This window comes from Centropristis striata, chromosome 5 (assembly GCF_030273125.1).
Source record: "Centropristis striata isolate RG_2023a ecotype Rhode Island chromosome 5, C.striata_1.0, whole genome shotgun sequence".
NCBI classification, from domain to species: domain Eukaryota; kingdom Metazoa; phylum Chordata; class Actinopteri; order Perciformes; family Serranidae; genus Centropristis; species Centropristis striata.
Window position 1 is genome coordinate 36,132,872 of NC_081521.1, and position 23,371 is coordinate 36,156,242.

Below are 23,371 nucleotides of genomic sequence, written 5' to 3' on the forward strand. Positions count from 1 at the left end.
TACTTTTCAGCTGATATGACTAACAGTTGCTTATTTACACACCCAGCAGTCACAGAGCAACATCACAGTCTAATATTCACCCTTTTCTTAGCTCTGTTTTTGGTCTCTACCAACTCCTGAGGGAGATATCCGACTGTTTAGCTGCTAAATGCTTAACTGTGTTCACTAGCTATTCACTACCTGTGTTTGTTTGCTGCTTGCTGAGCAGGAAGTGTACAGTGGGGGGTTTTTTAGAGCTTGAAAACAGCTGAAAACAAAGCTATTAGAGCAGTAAAACTGAATCAAAACAGTAAAGGCTGAAAGTCACGATAAAGCTGCAAACAGTCGAGGGGAACTCAAGATTCAAGTGATAACTGATCAAGTTACTTCTTTAAAATTAGCACATTGTCTTCACATTGTCAATTGATACGTTGACATTGAGATTATTATTCTTATTTAAACATGATATGTCTGGAACAGTTTGTGGCTTTACCTCTTGAGAGGATATTTTCCCCTGAACAGCCACTTACTGGTCTGTGGTCAGTTGTTCCTGGAGCTGCAAACATCGCCTCTCATTGATCGGGAAGGAGTAAAAAAACACCATGCCAATCAGCAGAAGTACGACTGCAACTGGTGAGAACAGCACTATCAGAGCCGTCACCACTTCTTCACCATGGTTACATGCACCCGCTCTGTAGCCCACAAACCTGCAGATGAGGAGAAAAAAACAAAATGTGAACGCACGTACACACATAACACATAAAGTGAGTGGAAGTTTGACTCACTGTAATGTCATGGTTGAGATGCCAACAGACAAGCCTCCTGCCAGCTTATTGCAGAAGGCATAACAGGAGAAAAACAGCGGCTCCAAGTCTTTGCAGGACGGATGTTTCATGGCAAAGTCGTCCACAACATCTGGGAGCATAGACCTGAAACAGATACAGAACAAGCTGACACATCTCATATCAAAAACCAGTATGTCAATACAGATGACTAGTTAACATAATATATGATTGCCAGAATATTCATCACCGGCCAGGGTCAGAGAAAGGCTGTGTGAATGATTAATGTGCACAACATCCAGTTCTGACACTGATTGGATCTGACAGGAAAGGTTTGAGAACTGTGTGTCCTCGCTGGGAGCTGACTCACCAGGGTAGCAAGAATATGGTCGCCACACTGAATCCCATCAGAACACACATACTCATAAAGACTGGCAGATTACTGGGAACACAGGCGACTACAATCACTGCTGGGATGAAGAGCTGAGAGAGACATGAACAGGAAAGGAGACTGAGGGTGTGGAAATTACTTTTACCATTTAGATCAATAGAAGTGTATATTGTGGATTTCTTACTGATAGTCCGATGAAAACAGTGGCCTTTTTTCCTATTCTAAGAAGAACTATTTGCCACAGAGGAACTGCTATTGATGCAGAAGCCTGTGGAAACAGTGAAACTGTTTCATTTGAAATTTAAAATGTGTCTAGCACATTCTTAGAAGGCTACTGAAATGTTACATTTATAAATATCTTGGTGAGTGGGTCGTGTTATTCTAGTTGGTTGCATTTTACCAGTAAAACCAGTAGGAGGTGCTGAAACTGGGCTCCCAGCCCAGCTGCATGGCTGCAAAAGAGTGCAAAATTACCCAAGGACATCTAAAATGAAAGAGATACAGGACAAGACATAAAAATGTATAATGCATTGCTAACTCTTAAATACATGCATGACTTTCAAAAGCACAAAAAGCGAATTTAAATGATGATTAATCAAAGACTTAATTCACTTATATATCTCAAACGGCACCTGAAATGCAAGCACACTGAATACAAATCCGAGCACCAGTCGTTGATAGGGAATGTGGCATATCAGCATCTTCAGCGAGGTCAAATACGATGGTCGTACTTTGTCATTAGGGCAGAGAGGGGCTGAAAATAAAAAACAAAATGAGATGTCAACAAAGTGGAGTAAAGTACCACAAATTATATACACAGTTCACACATTAGATGACCTTTAGCTAAGGGGAATGCAGTACAATGATCTCATTATATTGTAACAGAGCACAATAAAATGTATTATTGTAACAGCTAAACAACAAAAATATGTTTTATTCAAAGTATTTAAGCATTGACCATTCATTGGGCTCTTCTGGGTGACTCACCCTGCTGCTCCTTCACCCCCAGGAAGAGAACCAGGCTGCAGAGGAAAAACAAGCCACCCATGACCAGAGCTGAGGTCAGGAAAGCCTTTTGCTGGGGGAAAATACACACATTAAACAAATTGAGATAAATAAAGCACTATATTATTATTCTCACAAACACATCCCCAGGGGCATGTAAACACACATAAACAGTTATTCTGTTATGCTTTCTTTTTAACTGTGCCTTTAGATCATGTCAAGTTATTCCCCGTCAAAGTATAGCTAAATAGTATTACTAAATCGTCACTTGGTTCTTGTAGAAATTAAACAAAAAAAACATATATGTTACTAAGTTAGCGTTAGAGGTGTTTTAAGGTGGATTTTGTCACCGAATATGGACGGAGCCAAGCTAACAGTTTGTTTCATGCTAGGCAGCACTCATTTGTTCTCAGTGTCAAATTAAACAAACAACATATGATATGTATATTGGTGAGGTGGATTTTGATGCCAAATCAAGAACGTGGCCAGCTTGGTACTTAATGCTAGGCTAAGATAACGTTACGGGCTCAAGTGGTAACTTATTAGCATAAAAACCGGGTGAAGCAGCTAATCTGACTTGCTTCGAAGGCCATAAAATCAGCATACCAGCAGTCAGGTTTTTTACACAAACAAGGTATAATGTGTTATTTATTATTTATTATGTTAGTTATTGAGCTTTTGTTTAAGGTGCTTGCAAGTGGATTATAATAATAATAATAATAATACATTTTATTTGGAGGCGCCTTTCTTGTTGCCTAGAGACAGGGCCGGGCTAGCTGGTTACTGAAGTTTTTATGCTAGGCTAAGCTACTAGTTTTTCCCATAGACATATTATACATATTATCCCCCAGCTACTGGTTAGCATATTAGCATACATCTAGGGCAGGGATGGGCAACTTAAATGCTGGAGGGGGCTACAATTTTTCATCGACACCACAGGGCCACATATAGGACCGTGCACTTTACCAGATATGATGAAACTGCAATTTTAAATATGTTTACAGTGCAGTAACTTAACATATTTCATGCTCAAATGCATGTAACAGTATAAATAGGAATACAAAAGGTTTTGAAGCAAATAAAAAATAACCACTTATGTGATTTTTTTTTCAGTGCAAGAACAGCAGACCAACATTAATTGCGAGAAGTAATTTTGTGCATTTTTACACTGCACTTTTAAGATTTCATGCTTAAATGCATGGAGTGGCCACTTCAAGTGAGGGTGCGGGCCATATGTGGCCCCTGGGCCTCCAGTTGCCCATCCCTGCTCTAGGGGGAAGCCGCTAACCCGGCTTGGTTCGTAGCTCACAAAATCATCATACCAGCAGTCAGTTTTTTTTTACTAATAGTACTTTAAAAAAATATATAATTTTCAATTTGATGAGGTTCAGAGATGCTTTTAAATGGATTTTGTTACTTACAAACAAGACAAGGCAAGCTAGTTACTTCAGTTTTTACACTAGGCTAAGCCAACAGTCTCCTGGTTCCAGCTTATGTTCAATTAACAAATGTGGTATTGATCTCCTTCTCTAATGGGTTGCAAATACACTTTAACTTCATTAAATATAATCGGTTTCTTCTCAAAACTGAGAACACACACAGATTCAACACACAAGAAAGCCTATGTTGAGTTAAGAACAGATAATTACAGGGTAAGAAGATATCCCTGAGACTGAGTGAGAACAATGCCAAAGCAATGTTGCTGGGCTGCTAAAGAAATATGAGCGTTATCTCGGCCAGAGTGACCATTTTTAACTTTTCACATTTTATCTACCGTTTCCTGAAGGGGTGCAGTTTGTGGCAAAGATGTGCTTTGAGGTGTTGTTTCATGGGGCTGGTTGAGATGTTGACAGGCCTCTTGCTTTTCTGAGTTGTACACAGCTACAACTTGACCCTGCATGACCGAAGCCAACAGCATGGCCAACATCTCCACACTCATTCCTGTAGAAGACAGACAGAGAAGGGGACAAGAAATGCAGTGTTTGAAGTAGTATTCAGATCCTTTATTTAAGTAAAAGTATTCATATAACAATGTGAAAATAGTCCACCATTAGGGAAAAATCCTGTATTCAAAACCTTTGTTAAGTAACAGCACTTCAAGTAAAAGTAGTCACTGTGAAGTAAAATGTCCTTACATTAATGTGTCTGTTGCATTTTACTGCTCTAGATGTTTATGGTGGTGCTAATTTTAACACCTTTATGGGTAGTTTAATCTACAGAGATGCACCATCTTCAAGTTCAAACAAGGTTTTTTATTTAGCTTCAGAAGTAGGAGAATTCTCTTAGCACATGAAGGAACACCTCTGAGAATTATGCTTTTAATATCAAGAATAAGTATCAGTTTCCTGGTTGTAGCCACAGCCTCCAGCTTTTTACAGTGGAGAGAAAGGGTAAAAAAAACACATCTTTCTCATGGAGAAAATCACAGCAAGACTACAAATGAGAACAGACAGGTTTGTTGAATTTGGCACCGCTAGGCAATACCCAAGCTCTCTCTATGTAAATCATCTCCATAGATCTATGTAGCACCTCTTGTTTCTTATTTAGAACAGACATGAAAGAAATATAACTTTAGAGAAGTGTTATTGTAAATGCATCTCCATGTTGAACTGTATCTGTATGTGTTGACATAAATAAACAGTAAAAAAGCACTTCATTCTTCAGTTATCATTCTTCATTTATTAGGATTAGGATCCCCCCTCTCTTACTGTAGGCCGTGGCAGAGTCTCTGTCTCTGTGATCTCCCCCCAGGAACATGTTGAGTGAGAGGTAGGGAACGTTGTAGCACTGTTAATGGACGACAGTGGAGAGAACATGACACCAGCTGACAGCGCATGAGCTGTGTGAAACTCAGTAGCCATGGTGACACAGCTTGGAGCTAAATGGCACCAGTGAAATGAGACAACGATTAGGAAAATGAGGACGATGACGGAGGCAAAAGTATCCTGAAGCACGAGATGGTGGATAGATGACTGACGAGTGGGTACAAGCAGTGTGGAAGATGTAGTGAAAATCTTTTTAAAAGTACCAGACAGTGTAAAAATACTCCATTCCAAGTACAGTTCCTTTATTCATGTATATTTATCCAGTTTTGTCAAGATGTACTTAAAGTAGCAAAAGTAATACTCCATCTGATATTATTAGATTCAAGTATGTAGACAGCATTTTACTGTTGCAGCTGCTCAGGATGGTTAGTTTTAACCGGTTTTAACCCTTTGAAATGTAGGTTTTATTTAAAAGATTGTCAAAGATACACCGTTTATCATAGAAAGAAACTGTAAAAACAGGCATTATCGTCAAAATAAGAACTATCCTTGAATGGACCATAAGTTCCAAATGAAGCCTAAAATTGTGATATTTCTGTCAAAATCACTTTATTCTACATGTGTCATTTAAAACGTAGTGGAACATAAATAGATCCTGTTGAAACATTCAATTATGCACTCTGCAATGATGCTGTAAAGCCATTATTGGTTCTGCTGAGACGAACGGTCATGTGACAAATATTCACTCAAAATCCGACAGGACTGCAGGCTGTTTACACAGAGCAGAGAGGAGAGGACAAGAGAGGTTAGAAGTAGGCTAGAGAAGCAGAGATTGTAAAAATGGAAATAGTTCAATATATATAGCATGTGGAGACCCAATATTCATGATACTTGTGGAAGTGTCTAATATATCAATTCCATTTCGTCCCAATATTTAAAAAAAAAAATTATCACAGAAATTCAATACTTGTGCTTTTCCTAATTTTTATGATGTCATTAGTAGTTTGTGAATTCTGTGGACCATTAAGAGGCCTATAAAATCATTATTTATTGACATGGTTGATTATATTTTGTACTATTAATCTGAATCTGTAAGTGACTAAACATATCAAATAAATGTAGTGGAGTAAAAAAGTACAATGTTTGCCTCTGAAGTTCAGATGAGTATAAGTATAAAGTAGCAAAAACATTTTTTTTGTTTTGTTTTGTTTGTTTTTGTATTTTTTTTAAATGTAAAATCTTAACTTGAAAGGAATTCCAGCTGTCAGATAAATCTAGTGGTATTACAAGAAGAAAAAAATTCCCTGCTGTAAAAGTAAAGCAGAAGTATAGAGTGAAATAAAATTGAAATATTCAAGTAACATGCGTACCAGATTGGGTAAAGGAGCAAGCAGTGCCTGCAACACTTACACTGACTTACACTCATGAGGGTCTCGAACAGGCAGGTGACTGTGAGGAACCAGAGCACGCTGAGAGCCTGAGACATCGATCCTTGTGGCACAAACCACAGCAGCACATAGAACAGGATACTTAACGGAGTGGAGAGAATCAGCCTGTGGGGTAAATACGGTTAGCTCTGTTGAAAACAGCGCTGCAGGATGAATCGTAGCTTAATTCAATATGAAATGTGTTAATCCTGCAGCTCCACCATACCGACCATGGGGTGAGTTTGCCGATGGGCGTCCATTTACTGCAGCTCACCAGATACCCAACCAGAGGGTCGGTCACAGCATCCCAGGCCCGACTCACAAACAGAATCATGGAGACGTAGGAGGCCTCCATCTGTGACACACTCAAATACTTTATTTTTATTGACAGACGGGTCTACAGGTGCCTCCACCTCCAAAATGTTAGTCAAACAGACACGTACCAACCAAGAAGAATGCAATGATACACAAAATTACAAACAACTACAACAACACAAAATGAGGACCACAAAGAGACTCACTATAACAACTTACTTATTACTATCTGCTGAAACACTTAGTTATTTAATATCAAGGTTGAAGACTCACTTTATTTTATGTTTTTTTAACTATATACCTATGCACTGTAACTTTTACTCTTACTTTTCTTATATAACTTTTATTATATTTTAGCTTCTGTTTTAGTTTTTGTAGCTTTTCTCCCTTTGATTTTTAAGGTTTTGTTGTAAAATTGTCTTGCCTTATTATTGTACTTATTATTATAATTATTATTCACCATCTCATATTTTACATAGTTATTGTTTATTTGATTCACCAATTCATATTAATATTCATATTATTCTTTCACTGGAAACTTTAAAAAACTTTTCTGCATTTTTACTTTTACTGTATTTTATTTTAATTAATAATTTATTTTTTATCTATCTATCTATACATACATACAAATAAAAAAGAACACATGAAATGCAACTCCAATGAGATTTCTACAGATGTGTCTCAGTCTGGACGTTCAGTTCAGGTCTGTCCATAAACTGTACAACCTAAACTTTTACCTGCACAACATCCAGAAGAAAGATCTGCAGGGAAACACTCATAGCTGCTGCAGTGATCTGATATGGGATCCCACCCATCGCATAACAAACCTTCCTGGCCAGAGGAATCCCCCCCGACCCCTTTGAAGACCAGAGAAACAAACAGGACATATTTTTGTTGTCTATTGAAAAGACACTTCTAACATTTAAGTTGACTTTATGTACACACAGTTTTTCTGCCAACTGTTGCCGTCAGCAGCAGAACAAGAATATACAAGAAGCAAAGAGAGGAACAGCTGTAGGCAATTGTAGGAGTTTGATAATGAAAACTGGTAAAATCCAGTTGGAAAACAGTTTGAACTTTACATTAAGGATATTACAATAGGTCATGTAGATTAAGGTCCACAACCTGCTGTAAATGGCATGGCACTACGGAGCAGTAAAACAGCAGTCATTTTATTTTCAGTGTGTTTAAAAAGTTTTGTGCTTTGTTGCATCAAAACAATCCAGGAAAACTTTTAATACTTTTGCTAAAACACCATCATCTGTAGTCCACATGAGAAAGAATTACATGAAATAATTGTAGCATTACAAATAAGTCTTACAAATCTCAAAAAAGATGAATATTTGCCTTCCTGTTCTGAATATGAATGCAAAAAGCAGGGAAAAGTAGAAACGAAACTTACCCTCTGCTGACCTTCAATGCATGAGTTTTCCTCTGCGGTTTGTTTTGATAAACGACTCTTTAAAGTCTGTACATGATCTATAAAATTTTTTAGACAACTCATTGTTTGAAGTCAGGAGGACACAGGCAGACTGCCAGTTACAAGCTTCTCTCCGTGCACACGCTCAACAGTATTCCCGTCACACTGAAATCAGGTTGAACAACTTGTTTCTGTCTTTGTAAGTGAGGCGCAGTTATCCAGCCCACCTGCTCCTATTTACAACAAGAGGTAATGAATTGTTTGTTACTCTTGTTAAAGTGGAAAGATTTGGATGTAAACACGGGCCATACATAATTGTCACATAAAATTATGTACACCAGGTTAACTGCTCATTAATGCAAATATCTAATCTGGGCGGCTGTGGCTCAGCTGGTAGAGTGGTCGCACACTGATCGGAAAGTTGGTGGTTCGATCCCCGACCATGGCAGCCTATATGTCGAAGTATCCTTGGGCAAGATACTGAACCACGAAAAGGCCCACCGATGCTGCGTTCGTCGGTGTATAAATGAATTCCCAATGGTGGCAGGTAGCCTAAGCCACCAGTATGAATGGGTGAATGAGCACAGTCTGTAGTTTAAAGCTCTTTGGATAAAAGCGCTATATATGTGCAGTCCATTTGCCAATCCCATGGCAGCAACTCAATGTATTTAGACATGTAGACGTGGTCAAGACGACCAGCTGAAGTTCAAAATGAGCATCAGAATGAGGAAGAAAGGTGATTTAAATGACATTGAAAGTCACTTAAATGGTTGTTGGTGGTATTTCAGAAACCATATCTACGGTTTACAGAGAATGAACCAAAAAAAAGAAAGAAAATAGCCAGTGAGCCAGTGAGTGGCAGTTCTCTTGTTGATGCCAGATGTCAGAGGAGAATGTCCACTAGTTGGAGATGATAGAAAGGCAACAGTGACTCAAATAACCACTTGTTACATCCAAGCCAAGCAGAAGAGCATCTCTGAAAGCACAACACATCCAACCTTGAAGCAGACAGGCTACAGCAGCAGAAGACCACACCGGGTGTCACTTTATTAGGTACACCTTGTTAGAGATAGACCGATATATATTGGCTGATATTTGCGTGTTTTATTTGTATCGGCCGATACATGCATGTGTTCGCTGGTCAATTAGCCCATTTCACTGAGCCAACACCAGGCAAGGCTCGGTGCAACATCTGCCAATCTCTGGTGAGCTGCTGCTGATACCAGAAAAAAGAACACATCAAATATGTGGACTAATCCGAGGCGCCACCACCTCCAGGCCTATAACATACATATTGTTTGCTATCCAACTGTAAATATGTTTTGTTTGTTTTTTTAATAAATGTTTTTTTTGTTTAAATTGAAACTTGTGTAACATTTGTTATCATTGTGTCATTTTTATCACGTAAATGGAGGGAGAAAAGGCAATATCGGCTTCAAGAGTCGGCCCAAAAAAATCGACAACACATCGGGGATCGGTTAAGACTGATAACAAAAATACAAAATAATCGGTAGTCGACCACTACACCTTGCAGCTGATAAAGTGGCTGGTGAGTGTAAATACTCTTTATATGTATAAAAATGTGATTGTTGCTTTTAAATAAGAATATATGTTGCTACTGATTTTTTTTTGTCTTTTTAATAATAAAAAAGGTATCTATAATTTTATCTATAGAAGTCATTTGATTTGTTGACCAATTTGACAATGTTTATATAAAAAATGCAATATATTATTACGACAAAAAGAAGAAAAACAGATTATTATTCATGCCTCTTGAGAAAACATGTTTTACTGAGGAATATTAATCATAATTTTACTGTATTTGTTCAAAAAAAATTGAGAGTTAATAAATGCTGAACATGAACTTTAAAGTTATGATCAAAAACACGTCCTGCTGGTTCTACTGGTAAGATGCAGCTGACTATAATCACACACTCTACTCTCCATGATCTCCCTGAACACAACATTTGGATAAAATAAAACAAAAAAGTTTGAAATTAAAATAAAAAGTGTTAATTTTTCCTCAATAGCTTTGCTGCTTTAGCTCTTCTGAGAATGGGGAAAAGGCCACAGATATTCCTGCACTGACGACAGCATGGACTGCTCTGACCTCTTGTGGAACAGCAGTGAAACTTTCCTCCATGAAACGGAGCCTGTTGATCCTGTTCTTCCTCCTCCTGACAATTTCAAGATCAGCCAAACAAGGGAGGAGTTGAAAAGCCATTTCACACATTACATACATTTAGATGGAATTATATTAGGGAACTTTAACTCCATACAAACAAATCAGTACGACCCTGTGCTCTGAAAAATTAGTTTCAAACTATTTTTGCTTTTATTATTCAACCTTTAATGCCGTTCATTGACGTGATTGCAACCAGAGATGACTCTTCCAAATACACATGACAGAACTTTTTTTTTAAAGTAAAATAACTAAATAATTAAAAAAAGAGACTTTTTTTCAGAGTAAATATAACCCTGCTTTTCAGTAGCATATTTTTCATCAAATTTCTAATTTTGTAAAAATAATAATTAAAAAAACAAACAATAGAAACAAACAAATGGAAGTGATTTGTGGGCAGACAGCTCGCATCTATCACTGTGAGACATTAGTCATGGGATCCTGCCACTTTTGCAATTTTGACATTGATTTTGTCACTCATGTTTTAAATCTAACAGCATCCTATAAATCGGTGCTTTTACCGTTAGTGTCTTTGGCCTGACGGAGTCCATAGAGCCATTTGATCACTCTTGCATTCCTCTCAATGACAGAAACCCCGTAGGGAACACGCTCTGCAGCATTGCCAGCATCCTCCTCCTCATCATCTCCATTGTCTTTGTCGGAGCCTGCACACTCAGAGCCCGGAGCGCTCACGCTGCGGAAACGGGCCATGGAAACAATGTCAGAACTAGATCCAGTCCACTGCTGCAGGTCTGCAGCGTCCAAACCACACAGGTTGAAGAAGCGCTCCAGCTCAGTGCCGGCCCGGGAGCAGCGGTCACTCATGTCCGACTTGGACCGGGTGAGAGAGGGCCGTTTCCTGGAGCTGGTGGAGGACAAACGGGTGATTGCTGGTGAGGGAGGGGCAAGAAACTTGAGGATGGGGGGAGATGCAGCAGGGTCAGGGGTTTCAGCTGGAGTGGAGGTTGAGTCATCAGGTTTAGATGGAGCAACGACAGGTTTCAGAGGAGAAGGACGTGGAGTTGTCCTGGTGTGGAAGAGACGCAGCTGTGAAGTGGCCGGGCGGAGTGGGAACTGGGAGTGTAAAGGAATCGGCTGAAGGGGCTGCCGGATGTACTGAGGCGGCCTGCAGGGCGTCCTCACAGGGCCGGTCTGAGGCATGACGTCCACTCTGCGGACAGTCCCTGCAGCTGGAGTCCCCGGAGAACCAGGACTCTCCACCCTGGCAGGCCCGGAGGCTTTCAATCTCACCTTAGCTGGACTGGACCAGTCAGGGCGAGGGGGAGGACGCGGTCTCTCCATTTTCTGTTGCCCCCCTGCGGGCGTGGGGTGAGGAGAGCTGTGTGAAGTCACAGGACCAACATGACCTTCTCTGTCATCTGAGTTGGCAGCAGCACCATCATTCACTCCACTGATCAGGTTACTGAGATGCTCCAAGTCCAGCTGGACTGCCTCCTGTTTTGTCTTTGTTTGGGTTGGCGTCTTTCTGGTGGGCTGCAGAGCAGAGCTGGGGTTCAGCAGAGGCTTACGGACCTCCGGAGGCCTGACCGGCTGCTGTTTAGAAAGAGCCACCTGACTTTTGACATATTTAGCCTTGTCGGCCTCCAGCCTCTCCACTGCACTCTGCTTTGGTCTGCCTGCTGCTGTCTTGAATTGCCGGTAGAAGTCCGGCCCTACTGGCCCCTTGGGCCGCAGGCGTGGGGGCGTAGCAGCTGCAGCAGTCCTCTCCGGTTGCCTCACAGGGCGCTGGATTGTCTCCAAAGGCATTTCGTGAAACTAGTAGCTGTACCTGTCCTTTTGCACTTCCTGTTAACAGCCTTTTCTTTGGCAACCTTGAACTAAACCATCTGGTTCTGCAGAAATTGCAAAGTTATCCTGTATTTGTGCTTCTGTGTGCCAGTCTCATGATCCGCTCCATTCCATTTCTGAAGAGATGTAATCTCAGCTTCTCAGTTGAAATCTAGTTCCAGGACATCTGGACTCCTACGGGAAAAAAAGACGCATCAGGAGACAGGCAGCTCAATAATAAAGTCAGAAAAGCATTTTCCTAAGAAGACGGGCACGTGCCTTCTTCAGACACTTTGAGGCTCTAAAACAGACACACAACCAACTCCCACCCACCCTCCTCTTTCTTTAAAGCCCCTTTTCAACAGCAGGACCTTTTCCCAGGGACTAGCAGGAACCTTTTGAGGAATTGCATTTCAGCCACAACCAGGGTCTAAATTAAGTCCAAAAACACACAGCACGGCTGCTTCAACTTGTGCACCAATTAATTCATAAAACAAGGAAGTCTGTTTATTTCATTTGAAGTATTTTTATTACAGCAAAAAATGTTTGTGAGCAGATAGACTTGTCATAAAAGGCTGTCATAAATGTTGAATGTACCTGACAAACCCAACTGTTTGTGTTACAGTCTACAGTCCAACTTAACTGAATGCAAATGTGTCCGGACTACAGTACACGTATTTGGAACAATGCAGAGTGTGTTTACCCCCGAAACCACCAGCAGCCCTCATCTCATGTCACGTAGCTTTTTCAGACGTCAGCAAAGTGGTGGACTCGGGCTGTCTGAGGGGCAGGGGCAAAAAAAGAAAGAAGCCACCAATGTGCAGAAAGTTTTTGAGCATGTAGACCAGCCTATAGAGACGGAGCGAAACACATTAAACTCTAAAACCACAAACACTGGAGGGGAAAATAATCTGCACTATGGGTAGAAACGCTAACAAAATGCCCATGCTTAAACTATTAGATTTAAAACATGTCATATGATTGATTTAGCGCTCCAAGTCTACCAGAGAGGACATGTGTTAGCAAGCTAATGTTAGCAAGCTAATGTTAGCTAAGTGTTAGCAAGGTTAGGCACTTCTTACTGCATAGCTTTCTGATTTATTCACCTTCTATTACAACACGAGTTACATTCACTTACAGATATTTTGTCAGTGTTAAACTGACTTTTGGATAGTTTTTAGGTTTGTCAGATTAAATAAAACATAGCTCTGGTTCTTTAGCCTGTTGGTAGTGCATTTCACCACACAGCAGTTTTTAGAGATTTTTCCTGTTGTTTGCTAGCAGACGGAGGCTCCTTCATTCAATAAAAGTCAATGGAGAGAGATGGATTATTTCCCCCTCCGGTGTGCTCTGTCTCTACGTGTTAGCAAGCTAAGGCACTTGTAAACATAAAACTGCAGAGTTTTCTGATTTATCCACATTCCACTACAACAAAAGTTGCATACTGTCAAAATGCTTTGGCTGCACAAGAAGCGATGAATTGTTAAGGCACTTTTTCACGTTAGCTCTACTGAAAAGAACATTTTTCATGCTTTATTTACCATGGGGGCAAACAAGAGGGCACTTTTGCTGTTTTTTTTTTTCTTGAACACTAAGAGGAGGGAGGTCGGTCCCCAGTGCATGCTCAGACTAACTGCCTTATCTTCACTGGTCATTAGACTGCTATGGAAACACACACAGCCTAAAGGCGCCTTCACCACCCAAGTCCATTTGGTAAGTCTGAATCAGAGTGAAATTGATACTTTTGTGTGGTTTTGTATTAAGTCTGGTTTACTTTCACAGTGCATAAATGTAAGCAGCCAAGAAAAAAAAAATGTGGAGGGACGTGTACGAGGTGGAGGACAGGGAATTTACTCACAGTATCATTTCTCATTGGTTGGAAGGTTGGTGGTGGAAAATGTAAACACGGAAATAAACAAAGCAACATTGCGCCAAACGCACCATCAAATATTGCTGTCAAAGTTTTTTTTTTCTTTCCTCGACTGATCCTTTTTTCCTGCACTGATCTATCACACAAATCCTTTCCCCTCCAGTTGACCTCAAATTATTTTTTATAAAAACATTGTTTTTGAGGACTTTATTCAGCATCTCCTGTATGTGTACAGACTTCAGCAGATGTCCAAGTCAGTCCTCTCCCAGTCCTGTTGCAGACCCCCTCTAGCAAGTGATCTCGGACCGGTTGTTTTGGCCCGCACCAGAATACTACTGGAGCGTTCACAAGCGACCAAACAAACTGTAACAAGGATTTAACTACACCAGAGTTTCATTTAAACTGACTCAATTTTGGGTTGTGAAAGCATCTAAACTTGCCTAATTTTTACAGGTCTAGACTAGACTGCTAGGGAAACACAGACAACAAGAGCCAGAAGGAACCTTATAGTTCCTTGAAAAAGTAGCCCTGGGACTAAAATGACCAGGGTCTTCTTGGTGGAGAAGCAGCTTAAGACTGTAGCCATTTCTATCCTACAAGTTCATTGGCTGTCGGCACAGACGGATCTGAACAATTACACTCAGTCATCCATCTTTCTGCAGACAAACACACAATAAAACTGACACTCCATTTTCAGTCAGTAGAAGGCCTGTGAAAAGAGTGGCACAAGTGTGTGTGTGTGTGTGTGTGTGTGTGATGGGGAGGTGCATCAGGACAGCTGTCAACGAGCTATTGTCTGGAGGCAATACAGAGCAGATCACACACACACCAACAGCTGCTATGGGAACAATGGCTCCTCATCTTTAAATAAAGCAGCCAGTTGCCAGGGTTTGCAGCGAGCTTCTTCCTCAACTAAAAGCCTTTGCAGGTTCACTCAAGTCACAACAACCAGGTTGAACTCAGCATCCCTCTTTGATAAGCCTCAAACTGTGGCGAAGGTCACAATAATGAACTTGGTAAATGCAGGCCCTCCTGTATATACTTAAGATACCAAGTGCATTTGAAATAGTCAGCATTGGCTAGTCACATTCTCTACATATTTGCCATTCCAGTCTGAGCCAGGCCAAACCCCTGCTGATAGAGCTCCAAAACTCTGTATCTTGATTCTTTCTTACCTGCCAGGAACTTCACACATCTCCCCAGGTCACAAAAAATAAAGAAATATATATATCATTAAAGGTACCAGGGTGCTGTATTACATAGCAGGGTGGAATGTAGAGAGGTGAGTCAGACAAACAAAAATAGAGCCACTAATTTAATGTTTCTGAGTCAAGTGCCAGCATGCTCTGCCACTGAGAGTAAATGACTAACATGGAGCAAAGAAGCAGGAAGACAAATGACTCAGAGGCACAATGGAGGCAGGTAAACAACCTTAAAAAATGTACCACATGTACTGGAGGCCTCCACCGGTCCTGTCCTGACAAGTCTGCTTCTGTGAAGGTGTGGGTTAGCTGCTAGACATTTCCTTTCAAGTTTATTTTAATAAATCTACAGAATAACTCACCTTTTTCAGTCCCCGCTGATGTGCTGGGTCTCTTCTGGGTTTCTTGTTTGAGCGAACACACTGTGCTGTCCTGCTGTGAATGTGTGTGAATGTCTCTGAAGGACTCTGAAGCAGCTCAAGACAAACCTGTTTGACAACTCATGTGTGCTCCCCTGAGCCCGCCCCCTCCTGCTGATTGGTCCACTGGCTCTCCTACAAGGATGCAAACTGACTTCTTTCTGGTCACATGACGCTGCCATTGTTATGAGCTGCTGGCTGGTGAGGTGATAAGGACTTTCTGTTTGCTGGAATCATAGTTCATCTGCATTCTGACAAGCTGTTCAAAGGTCTCCAGTATGATCAGTATGTGTCAAGTGTACGGCAAGCCTTTTTTACACTGAACCCAACCACACTCTTATCTGTGATTATATTTTAGATATCCATAAAAGCATTTCTTTGCTAATAAAAGATAACCACAATAATATTCTCACCTGTGTGAATGTGATGTTGAGCAAATGTAATATTTTATGATCTACATATCAAAATAATAATAATAATAATAATTATTATTATAATGCATCAGACTTATATAGTGCTTTTCTAAATACTCAAAGACGATTAACAAACAATAATATATAATATAAAATAAAATAAAGCAGACTTTGATAATAACATAAAAGTTCTGTCTATATTGTATATATTATTCCTGATGTTATATTTCCTGTTGTTTAAAGTTTTAACCTTTTAAAAAAAAAAATTCTTCTCACAGTCTTCTTTTTATCTTTGTGTATAGAAATTAATTTAATTTATATATTTTGTTCTTAATATTCTGGGTATATTATTTATTGTTTTAATATTAAGTCTTTCAAAATTTAAATCTAAATTTTGAGTAAATCTACTCATAATTACTATTATTTATTTATATGTATATTTATTTGTTCTTTTCTTTTGTCAAGGATGTTTTTTGGAGGGATTGTTTTTTGAATGTTTATAAATGTTTGTTTTTACTGTTTTTAAAATAAATAAATATATTTTTGAAAAAAGAAATTGTATTTCAAGATATGTACAAATGTGATAGTAAAGGAAATGGGGAAAACTAAATTGATCTTTACATCTTTAAAACATTTTTTAAAAAGTGGCAATTTAAGCATTTAATAGCTTGACAGCTAGATATTTTATGGAAGTCGATGTTTTAAATTTATAATGTAAACTTGAAAATAAAAATGTAATTGCACAATCATTTTTATTTTGACACAAATAGAGATGTACAGAGTATCTGTATTTAGATAGAAGACTGCCCCCTCTGAATAATAACAAGCAACAAATGTATTGTGGAATTTGATTTTGATATGATAATGAAATTCTGACTTGTAACAACAGGATGGACTGAAGTTTTTTTTTTTAAATAAATAAATTGCAGATTATGTGTCCCAGGAAAAATGACACTGCGATTGTCTAAAATGTTCTTTTTGATGAGGAAGAATTTAATTAGAGATATCTGCAATATATACTAAGTCTAGCGATTATGGTAAAATGGCTCGCCATAGAAGTGTGGAATAAAATACACAGCAAGATAAATCATTTATAGACAAATTTAATGTCACCATAAAGTTGTCTCACACGGTCAGAGAAACACTTTTAATCTCTTCCTTTTACCCGAAACAAAACAAGAAAGAACAGCGACCTACACCAAGTATATAAAAATAAATGACCTTAAGGTCATAAAAGTGTTTTTTTGATTAAAGACAAGAACGTTTACAAACTTTGCAGTGTTTCATTGGGACTTTACAACACACACACATTCAACAAATTCACTCAGACTCTCCTTTATGGGAAACTTTAACAATCATAAAACTACCACAGTTCATCATTCTCCATCCCGTAGTATTTGGCCATTTAGTATTCACAACTGTAATATATTACAGCCTTATATAAAAATTGCACATAAGAGCACAGAAAAGTAGTTACAGTAGAGTTAGAAAATAACATATTTAAAATTCTGGTAACACTTTTGAGTGAGCCTACATCTATAATGAATTATTAACATAACTACAATTCATTATAATCTGCTAATTGCACTGTATAATTATGCTGATAGGCATTTATAAATATTCATAATGACGCAATAATAAACACATTATAAAGCATTTAATGACTTAAAAGGTCAAATATCATAATACTTGATAAAACGAACTGATGTTTTTGCAAACGTATGTCTAAAATGCATTAAAAACATAAATACTTACTCTATAATCACATTTTGATTACAATGCATAATAAGTATGATAACTATAATACACTATGATCTTTTCAAAAAACTGTCTGTATGTGCCTAGAAACTATTAAGCATCATGATACTTGACCTTCTATGTTATTATAAAATGCGCTTTAGGGATTGTTATAAAGCATTGTAGATATGAGTGCTAATAACTCGGGCTGCAGGATTGGAAAGAAACATAAAATTGTGATTATTTTGACCAATATTGCAAGTCTGACATGGTTCAAAATATTGGAGGGAATGATATTTTTTCCATATTTTTTCTAGTATTCATTGAAAAATATATTAAATAAGTGCTGTTATTATTATTTTTTTTGCAAAGATCTCTACAAAAGAAGTTTTTTACAAAAGAAAGTTTTTTTTCTAAAGTCTGTAGTAAGCCATTTACAAGACTGGGACATCTTGTAGCAGAACAAAACATAAACATATTTTGCCTTTAACAAATGATGATTTGACAAGTGATTTCCTTCCTCTCTGCGATTTGGATATTGCACTTGTCCATTATTGTGGTTGCGATTCCATAAATTGTGCAACAGGATAATTATACAGTGCAATGAGCAGATTATAATGCACTACCAGTATGTTATAATGCATTATAAACATATGTCAGACACAGTGTGACCAATATTTCTTTTACAAACAATGCAAGAGGAATGAGCTGTCAGTTCCTTGTGCTACTGTCAGTGTGCATACTGTATGTAATGATGTTAAAAAGCAGTAACATTTCACTTCAGGGTCACAGGAGAGATTCCTCTCTATACAATCCAAACATAAATGTTATTGATAATTACTCCACATTCATCACTACTCACATGGTTCACACACTCACATTTTCTACACTGTAACATGTCAAACGATGAGAAGTCAACAGTTAAAGGTGACTTGTGACATTTCTGAGGTTTATTGTGCTTCCTTTAATGGAGTAGTGTGTCAGGCTGATGGCTGTAGTTCACCTCTGTAAAGTCTAACATCACGTCACCCTCATAAAACTGATAAACACCATGAATACTGGACTAATGAGGGGGCATTAGTTCATCTTGTGCACCATAATTTATAAAACAACAGGCTGTGTTTTGATGCCAGGGGTTAGGAGATAGCACAGTTTTTATCTTTGTCCTTTGCACCAAGGCTGTGAGCTCGCCTCCTCCTGAAGCTGCCTCTCAGTCCCCGCTCCTTCTGCGCCCCCCTCTCCTCTTCGTCTTTGTCCTCCTCAGGCGGCAGCTTTCGCAGCTGCGGTGGAAGAGGAATGGGCTGCCCCAGGAAGAAGCCCTCTTCCTCCGAGTCTGAGGACGAAGAGCACGTAGAGCAGGAGTCTTCGTGTTTGTAGTGGGCCGGCTGGAGGGTCAGCGAGGAGGCGCCGGCGGAGCTCCTCTCTTTCTCCCCTCTCCAGTCGAGGGTCTCCAGACGAGGACGGTCGGGCCGCGAGCGTCGAGAGCGTCTCTCCGATCCCGTGTGGAGATCGGGGTCAGAGGGGATACGGCAACGGCTCCACCCACGCCGCAGACTCCGCTGGTGATAAGAGGATCCATCTGTGTGGAAATAGAAAATAAAATTAACTTGATTCTGAAATTTTAAGTCAGTTTATGGCTGGGCGATATGCCCAAAAACTTTTATGCAGATATTGGTAATTTCATAAAGATATACACAACCGGTCAAAAGTTTTAGAACAACCCAATTTTTCCAGTTTTTTATTGAAATTCAAGCAGTTCAAGTCAAATGAACAGCTTGAAAGGGTACAAAGGTAAGTGGTGAACTGCCAGAGGTAAATAAAAAAAGGTAAGCTTAACCAAAACTGAAAAATAATGTACATTTCAGAATTATACAAGTAGACCTTTTTCAGGGAACAAGAAATGGGTTAACAACTTAACTCTATGGAGTCTTGGGCTATTTTGTCCATTAATTCTTTTCATGTCTTTGTAAGTCATTTTGTGTCTTTTTTTGGTCATTTTGTGTCCTTTTTTTTTGTCATTTTGTGTCTTTTGGTGTCTTTTTTTGTCATTTTGTGTCTTTTTTTAGTCCTTAAGTCCAACATAAAATGTGATTTTGAATTTTTTTTTTACTTTAAAAACACTATCATTCTCAATAAAGAATTTTAAATGTTGCAAATTTGCATTAATTTCAGAGTACACTGAGACATTAAACTGTATCATTTCCAATTAAATTCTGGAAAAGTTGGTGTGTTCTAAAACTTTTGACCAGTAGTGTATATCATGATACAGCAAGGTTTCTGGTAATACAATAACTAAAAAGTCTATCTGAAATAACAAAGTAAATTCTTTTTTTGTTGTTTACTCTTACTAAGTTAAATACATGACAAATGAAAAGTATTTTCATTATTTCATCATTTCATTAAGAACTTTAAGGCAAAATGACATAAGGCAAAAGTGAAATTATAGAGAAAAACTAAATATTTCCAGGTATAAACTGACAATAGTTTGAATTAGCTAAATTGAGATGAAACAACATAAAAACTACGATTATAGTGACCAAAATGATCATGATTATCAGCATTTTCTCTGTATACTTAAAATGTGCTGAAAGCGTTCAAAATGTTCTGATGCACACACTGAAATCATTCCATCAAGGTTTATATTAAAAACCACAATTAAAATAAAGTACTATGCACTGTCTGTTTGCATAAACATTAATAATAACACAGCAGTTCTTTATGGAAACATACAACCCTGATTCCAAAAAGTTGGAAAAGTTGTCTAAATTGTAAATTAAACTAAATGTAATAATCTCTAATCCTTTATGACATACATTCAAATGAATGAACCGAATGAAACAATATATTTAACCTCTCCAAACCCTCCTACCTGCTCATACATAAACCTACCAACTAATAAACTAAACTATTTTGTAAATATAAAGTGTCTTAACTTCTTTTAAATCTTGGTTGTATGAAATATGTGAATATTTATCTCTCTCAAAGTCTTTACTCACCCAGCAGATCCATCTGTGGTGGGATCCCTTTCTGTAGATGCAACCTGCTTCCGAAACCTCCCTCCACCTGATCTCCCCCCCGCTGGTTCTCCTCGCCCTCTCGCAGTTCCTCCTCGTTCTCTTCTTCATCCTCGTCCTCCTCGACCGAGTAGCTGCAGCTGATTGGTTCTCTGAAGCTAACCCTCGCCGTGCCGCTGCGAGTGAGCGGTGGAGGCGGAGAATCAGAGGGTCTGTCTTCTGGTTCGGGGAGGTTTGGCGGGGGAGAGTCCTGGGGCATCAAGTCACGAGACTTAACGGGGAGAGGAGGCGGGAGGACGGACGGGTTGCTGGGCGGGAGGGGAGGCGAGTCAGGTGAAGTGAGATGTGAGTTTTTCTGAGAAGGAGGAAGGACTGTGGAGAGAAAACCAGGAGAGAGTGAGGACAGATTATATCAATATACAACACTGATGTTTTCCTGTATATTAAGTGTGATTTCTGATACCTTGCATAACTTTATTCGTCCTCTCCACCCAGTTCCTACAGTCTTTCGCAGTGGAGGTTCCTCTTGAATTAAGACCAGTTAGTCCAGTTTTTCCATTCAGCTCTCCCTGGAACTGAAGATCCTCAGCGGGTCGTTTGATACCGGATTCCCCAGGGAGTAAACTGTAATGTGGGATGTCGCTGGGCCAAGATGGACCTAAGCCATTCCCTAGATGAATGTGGGGAAGAGGTGAGTAGGAGCCTCTCGGGTGAGGATGACCAGTGCTTGAAGGAAGTCCGTTTTGAACTGGGGCAGTGCAGTGGACACCTGAGAGAAGCAGAGCACATAAACGTGTGAGAAAAGTCTCAACAGGAGCCTCACAGCGTCATTTCTCAGCAGTGCGACCTACATAACATTTGAGCATGACACCAGTGTATCACCTCTGTTTTCCACTGCAGTGTGGATGCAGTCTTTTGAAGGAGTTATAGGAGGGTTGATGCCCTCTAGTGGCTGCAAGGGAGAACCGCACTGTGGCTGCTGGAGTTTCTCTGCCGTCTCACAGCGTCTGTGCTGAGGCGGTTTGCTCTGCAGCGCTGAGTCGCAGGAGTCGGAGTTATTGGGGTCCTCGCCCAGTGAGCAGGGCCTGGAGCAGAAGATGAGCCCAGACCGAGGGAGGAAGGGACGCCCCAGCAGAGGCAGCTGACAGCGGGCGCAGCAGAAACACGACTCCACGGCGTGCCAGTGCTGACCCTCGTATGTCATCTGGCCCTGATCAATACCTGAGAGGAAATTATTTCATGATTACACATTACATTAGATTACATTAAAATGTTGCTGCTAAGCTTTTGTGCAAGTCTTTACACTCATCTAAACTTTTAAACTCACTGGACTTAAGATCTGTGCAGTTTAAAAGAAATAATGTATTTATTAAAAAATATATATATATTAAAAAAAATTTATATTTTATGTCTGTTGTTTTTTTTTCTTTTTAAATTGCTATTATGTCTTTTGTGAAGTTTGCTCCTGAAAGGTGCTATATAAAAATATTATTATTACTACACACATTTTGAATATCTAGATCGAGTCATCCATTGAAGACAGTCTTATTCGTTGTTTCTGAATGTTAATACGTTTTTCTGATCTCCTTCTATTATATTGTAGTTTGATTTTGGTTTTAATTATTGTTGTGTGTAAATATGCTTTAAGCTTAATCTATTTCTCTAATGATCACTGTATCTTCACATGCTTCATACTGCTATACCTGCATATTTAAGATACCAAGGGTCCTCTGCCATATGACAGGCCTGTTCTGTCATTAAATATAGAATAATAATAAGATTTCTTTCATCAATTTGTCACTTTTAAATACTTTTTTCATGCTGAATGACTTATTTCCAAGAAATATTTCACCATCTCTGGTAAACACAAGACTTAAAGTGGTGATTTTACATGATTCTTTTTAGAGAAACTCTTTTCAAGATTAGTCGAGTGTTAGTTGATTGAGAATTTCTTTCATATTCAGAGGACAGCCCAACTCTCAACATGTGGAGTTGGCAACTTTGTTTTGTTTTAGTTTTTTATGTCTTTCTTTCATTGACATGTGAATGTTAAACACGGGGACAAGAACATCCAGCTGATAATGGTTTGTTAGCTTTACAGAAACCCCAGTCAATGTGTTCATTAACATCAGTACCTATGTGATCTCCGCAGGTATCGCAGTACTCTGCGTACAGGGATTCGTAGCAGGAGCAGCAGTACGGTCGACTCTCTCTCATGATGTAACGCTGCCCGCCCAGCGCAGCCTCGCACTCGAAACAACAGAAGTGCTTCATGTGCCAGTATCTTCCTTCTGCCTCTGTACATTCATCTGCCAGAATAATCTGGGATTGAGACACAACGGCAAAAGAGGGAGACACAGAGAGGTCAGCAGCGATGACAACTAAACATGTGAAAATGAGTATTGAGGATTTGGGTTAACAAGATAGAGAAAAAAGATGCTGTGGGCACCCTGTGGCAGGCTTAACCATCCTCTGGGTCTAAAGATCTCCGGTAGGTCAGTCGTGGCAGATCCATTAGTCCACTACGTCAACTAATCTCTTAAGTCACACTGAGAAGCCATTCAAAACAAGAAGAGACCGCCAGAAAAGTCTGAAAATACCCACTCTGCACTGATCAGGGAAATAATAAAACACAGCAATAGTGAAACACCCCACAGGGCCT

At 39.3% G+C, this 23,371-nt stretch overlaps 3 protein-coding genes across 4 annotated transcripts in view; all 3 read right to left on the reverse strand.

Moving 5' to 3' along the window:
* Positions 1-505: 505 nt before the first annotated feature.
* Positions 506-8,528, reverse strand: mfsd2al2 (major facilitator superfamily domain containing 2a-like 2). Its single transcript, XM_059333065.1, has 13 exons — positions 8,493-8,528; positions 7,402-7,521; positions 6,580-6,704; positions 6,343-6,475; positions 4,866-4,944; positions 3,932-4,098; positions 2,140-2,230; positions 1,785-1,906; positions 1,553-1,636; positions 1,337-1,420; positions 1,132-1,244; positions 765-908; positions 506-686 (listed from the first exon to the last, which is right to left on the reverse strand). The coding sequence occupies exons 1-13, from the start codon at positions 8,526-8,528 to the stop codon at positions 506-508; spliced, it is 1,479 nt and encodes a 492-aa protein (XP_059189048.1).
* Positions 8,529-10,426: 1,898 nt separating this feature from the next.
* On the reverse strand, positions 10,427-15,615 carry fam110a (family with sequence similarity 110 member A). 2 transcript variants are annotated; one of them, XM_059333677.1, is made up of 2 exons: positions 15,489-15,615; positions 10,427-12,249 (listed from the first exon to the last, which is right to left on the reverse strand). In XM_059333677.1, the coding sequence occupies exon 2, from the start codon at positions 12,031-12,033 to the stop codon at positions 10,768-10,770; it is 1,266 nt and encodes a 421-aa protein (XP_059189660.1). In that variant the 5' UTR covers positions 12,034-12,249; positions 15,489-15,615; the 3' UTR covers positions 10,427-10,767. The 2 variants fall into 2 exon arrangements, with proteins under 2 accessions (XP_059189660.1, XP_059189661.1); XM_059333678.1 differs by lacking the exon at positions 15,489-15,615 and adding an exon at positions 15,100-15,328.
* A 1,426-nt stretch (positions 15,616-17,041) lies between these two features.
* The window catches only part of prickle3 (prickle homolog 3), a 30,177-nt gene continuing 23,847 nt past the window's right edge, over positions 17,042-23,371 (reverse strand). The window contains exons 7-11 of the mRNA XM_059334068.1: positions 22,845-23,031; positions 21,592-21,930; positions 21,173-21,478; positions 20,692-21,081; positions 17,042-19,274 (exon numbers count right to left, since the gene is read on the reverse strand). Of these exons, the coding sequence (XP_059190051.1) occupies positions 18,832-19,274; positions 20,692-21,081; positions 21,173-21,478; positions 21,592-21,930; positions 22,845-23,031 (1,665 nt within the window). The 3' untranslated portion in view covers positions 17,042-18,831. The remainder of the gene's footprint in view (positions 19,275-20,691; positions 21,082-21,172; positions 21,479-21,591; positions 21,931-22,844; positions 23,032-23,371) is intronic.

Coding starts and splice junctions, on each gene's coding strand:
- fam110a (XM_059333677.1), bottom strand. CDS start 12,033: ATGCCTTTGGAGACAATCCAGCGCCCTGTGAGGCAACCGGAGAGGACT.
- mfsd2al2 (XM_059333065.1), bottom strand. CDS start 8,528: ATGGTCGGGGATCGAACCACCAACTTTCCGATCAGT. Junction 6,705..7,401: donor TTCTTCTGGATGTTGTGCAG/GTAAAAGTTTAG, acceptor AGTGTGTCACAG/ATGGAGGCCTCCTACGTCTC. Junction 2,231..3,931: donor CTGCACCCCTTCAGGAAACG/GTAGATAAAATG, acceptor ATTTTCCCCCAG/CAAAAGGCTTTCCTGACCTC.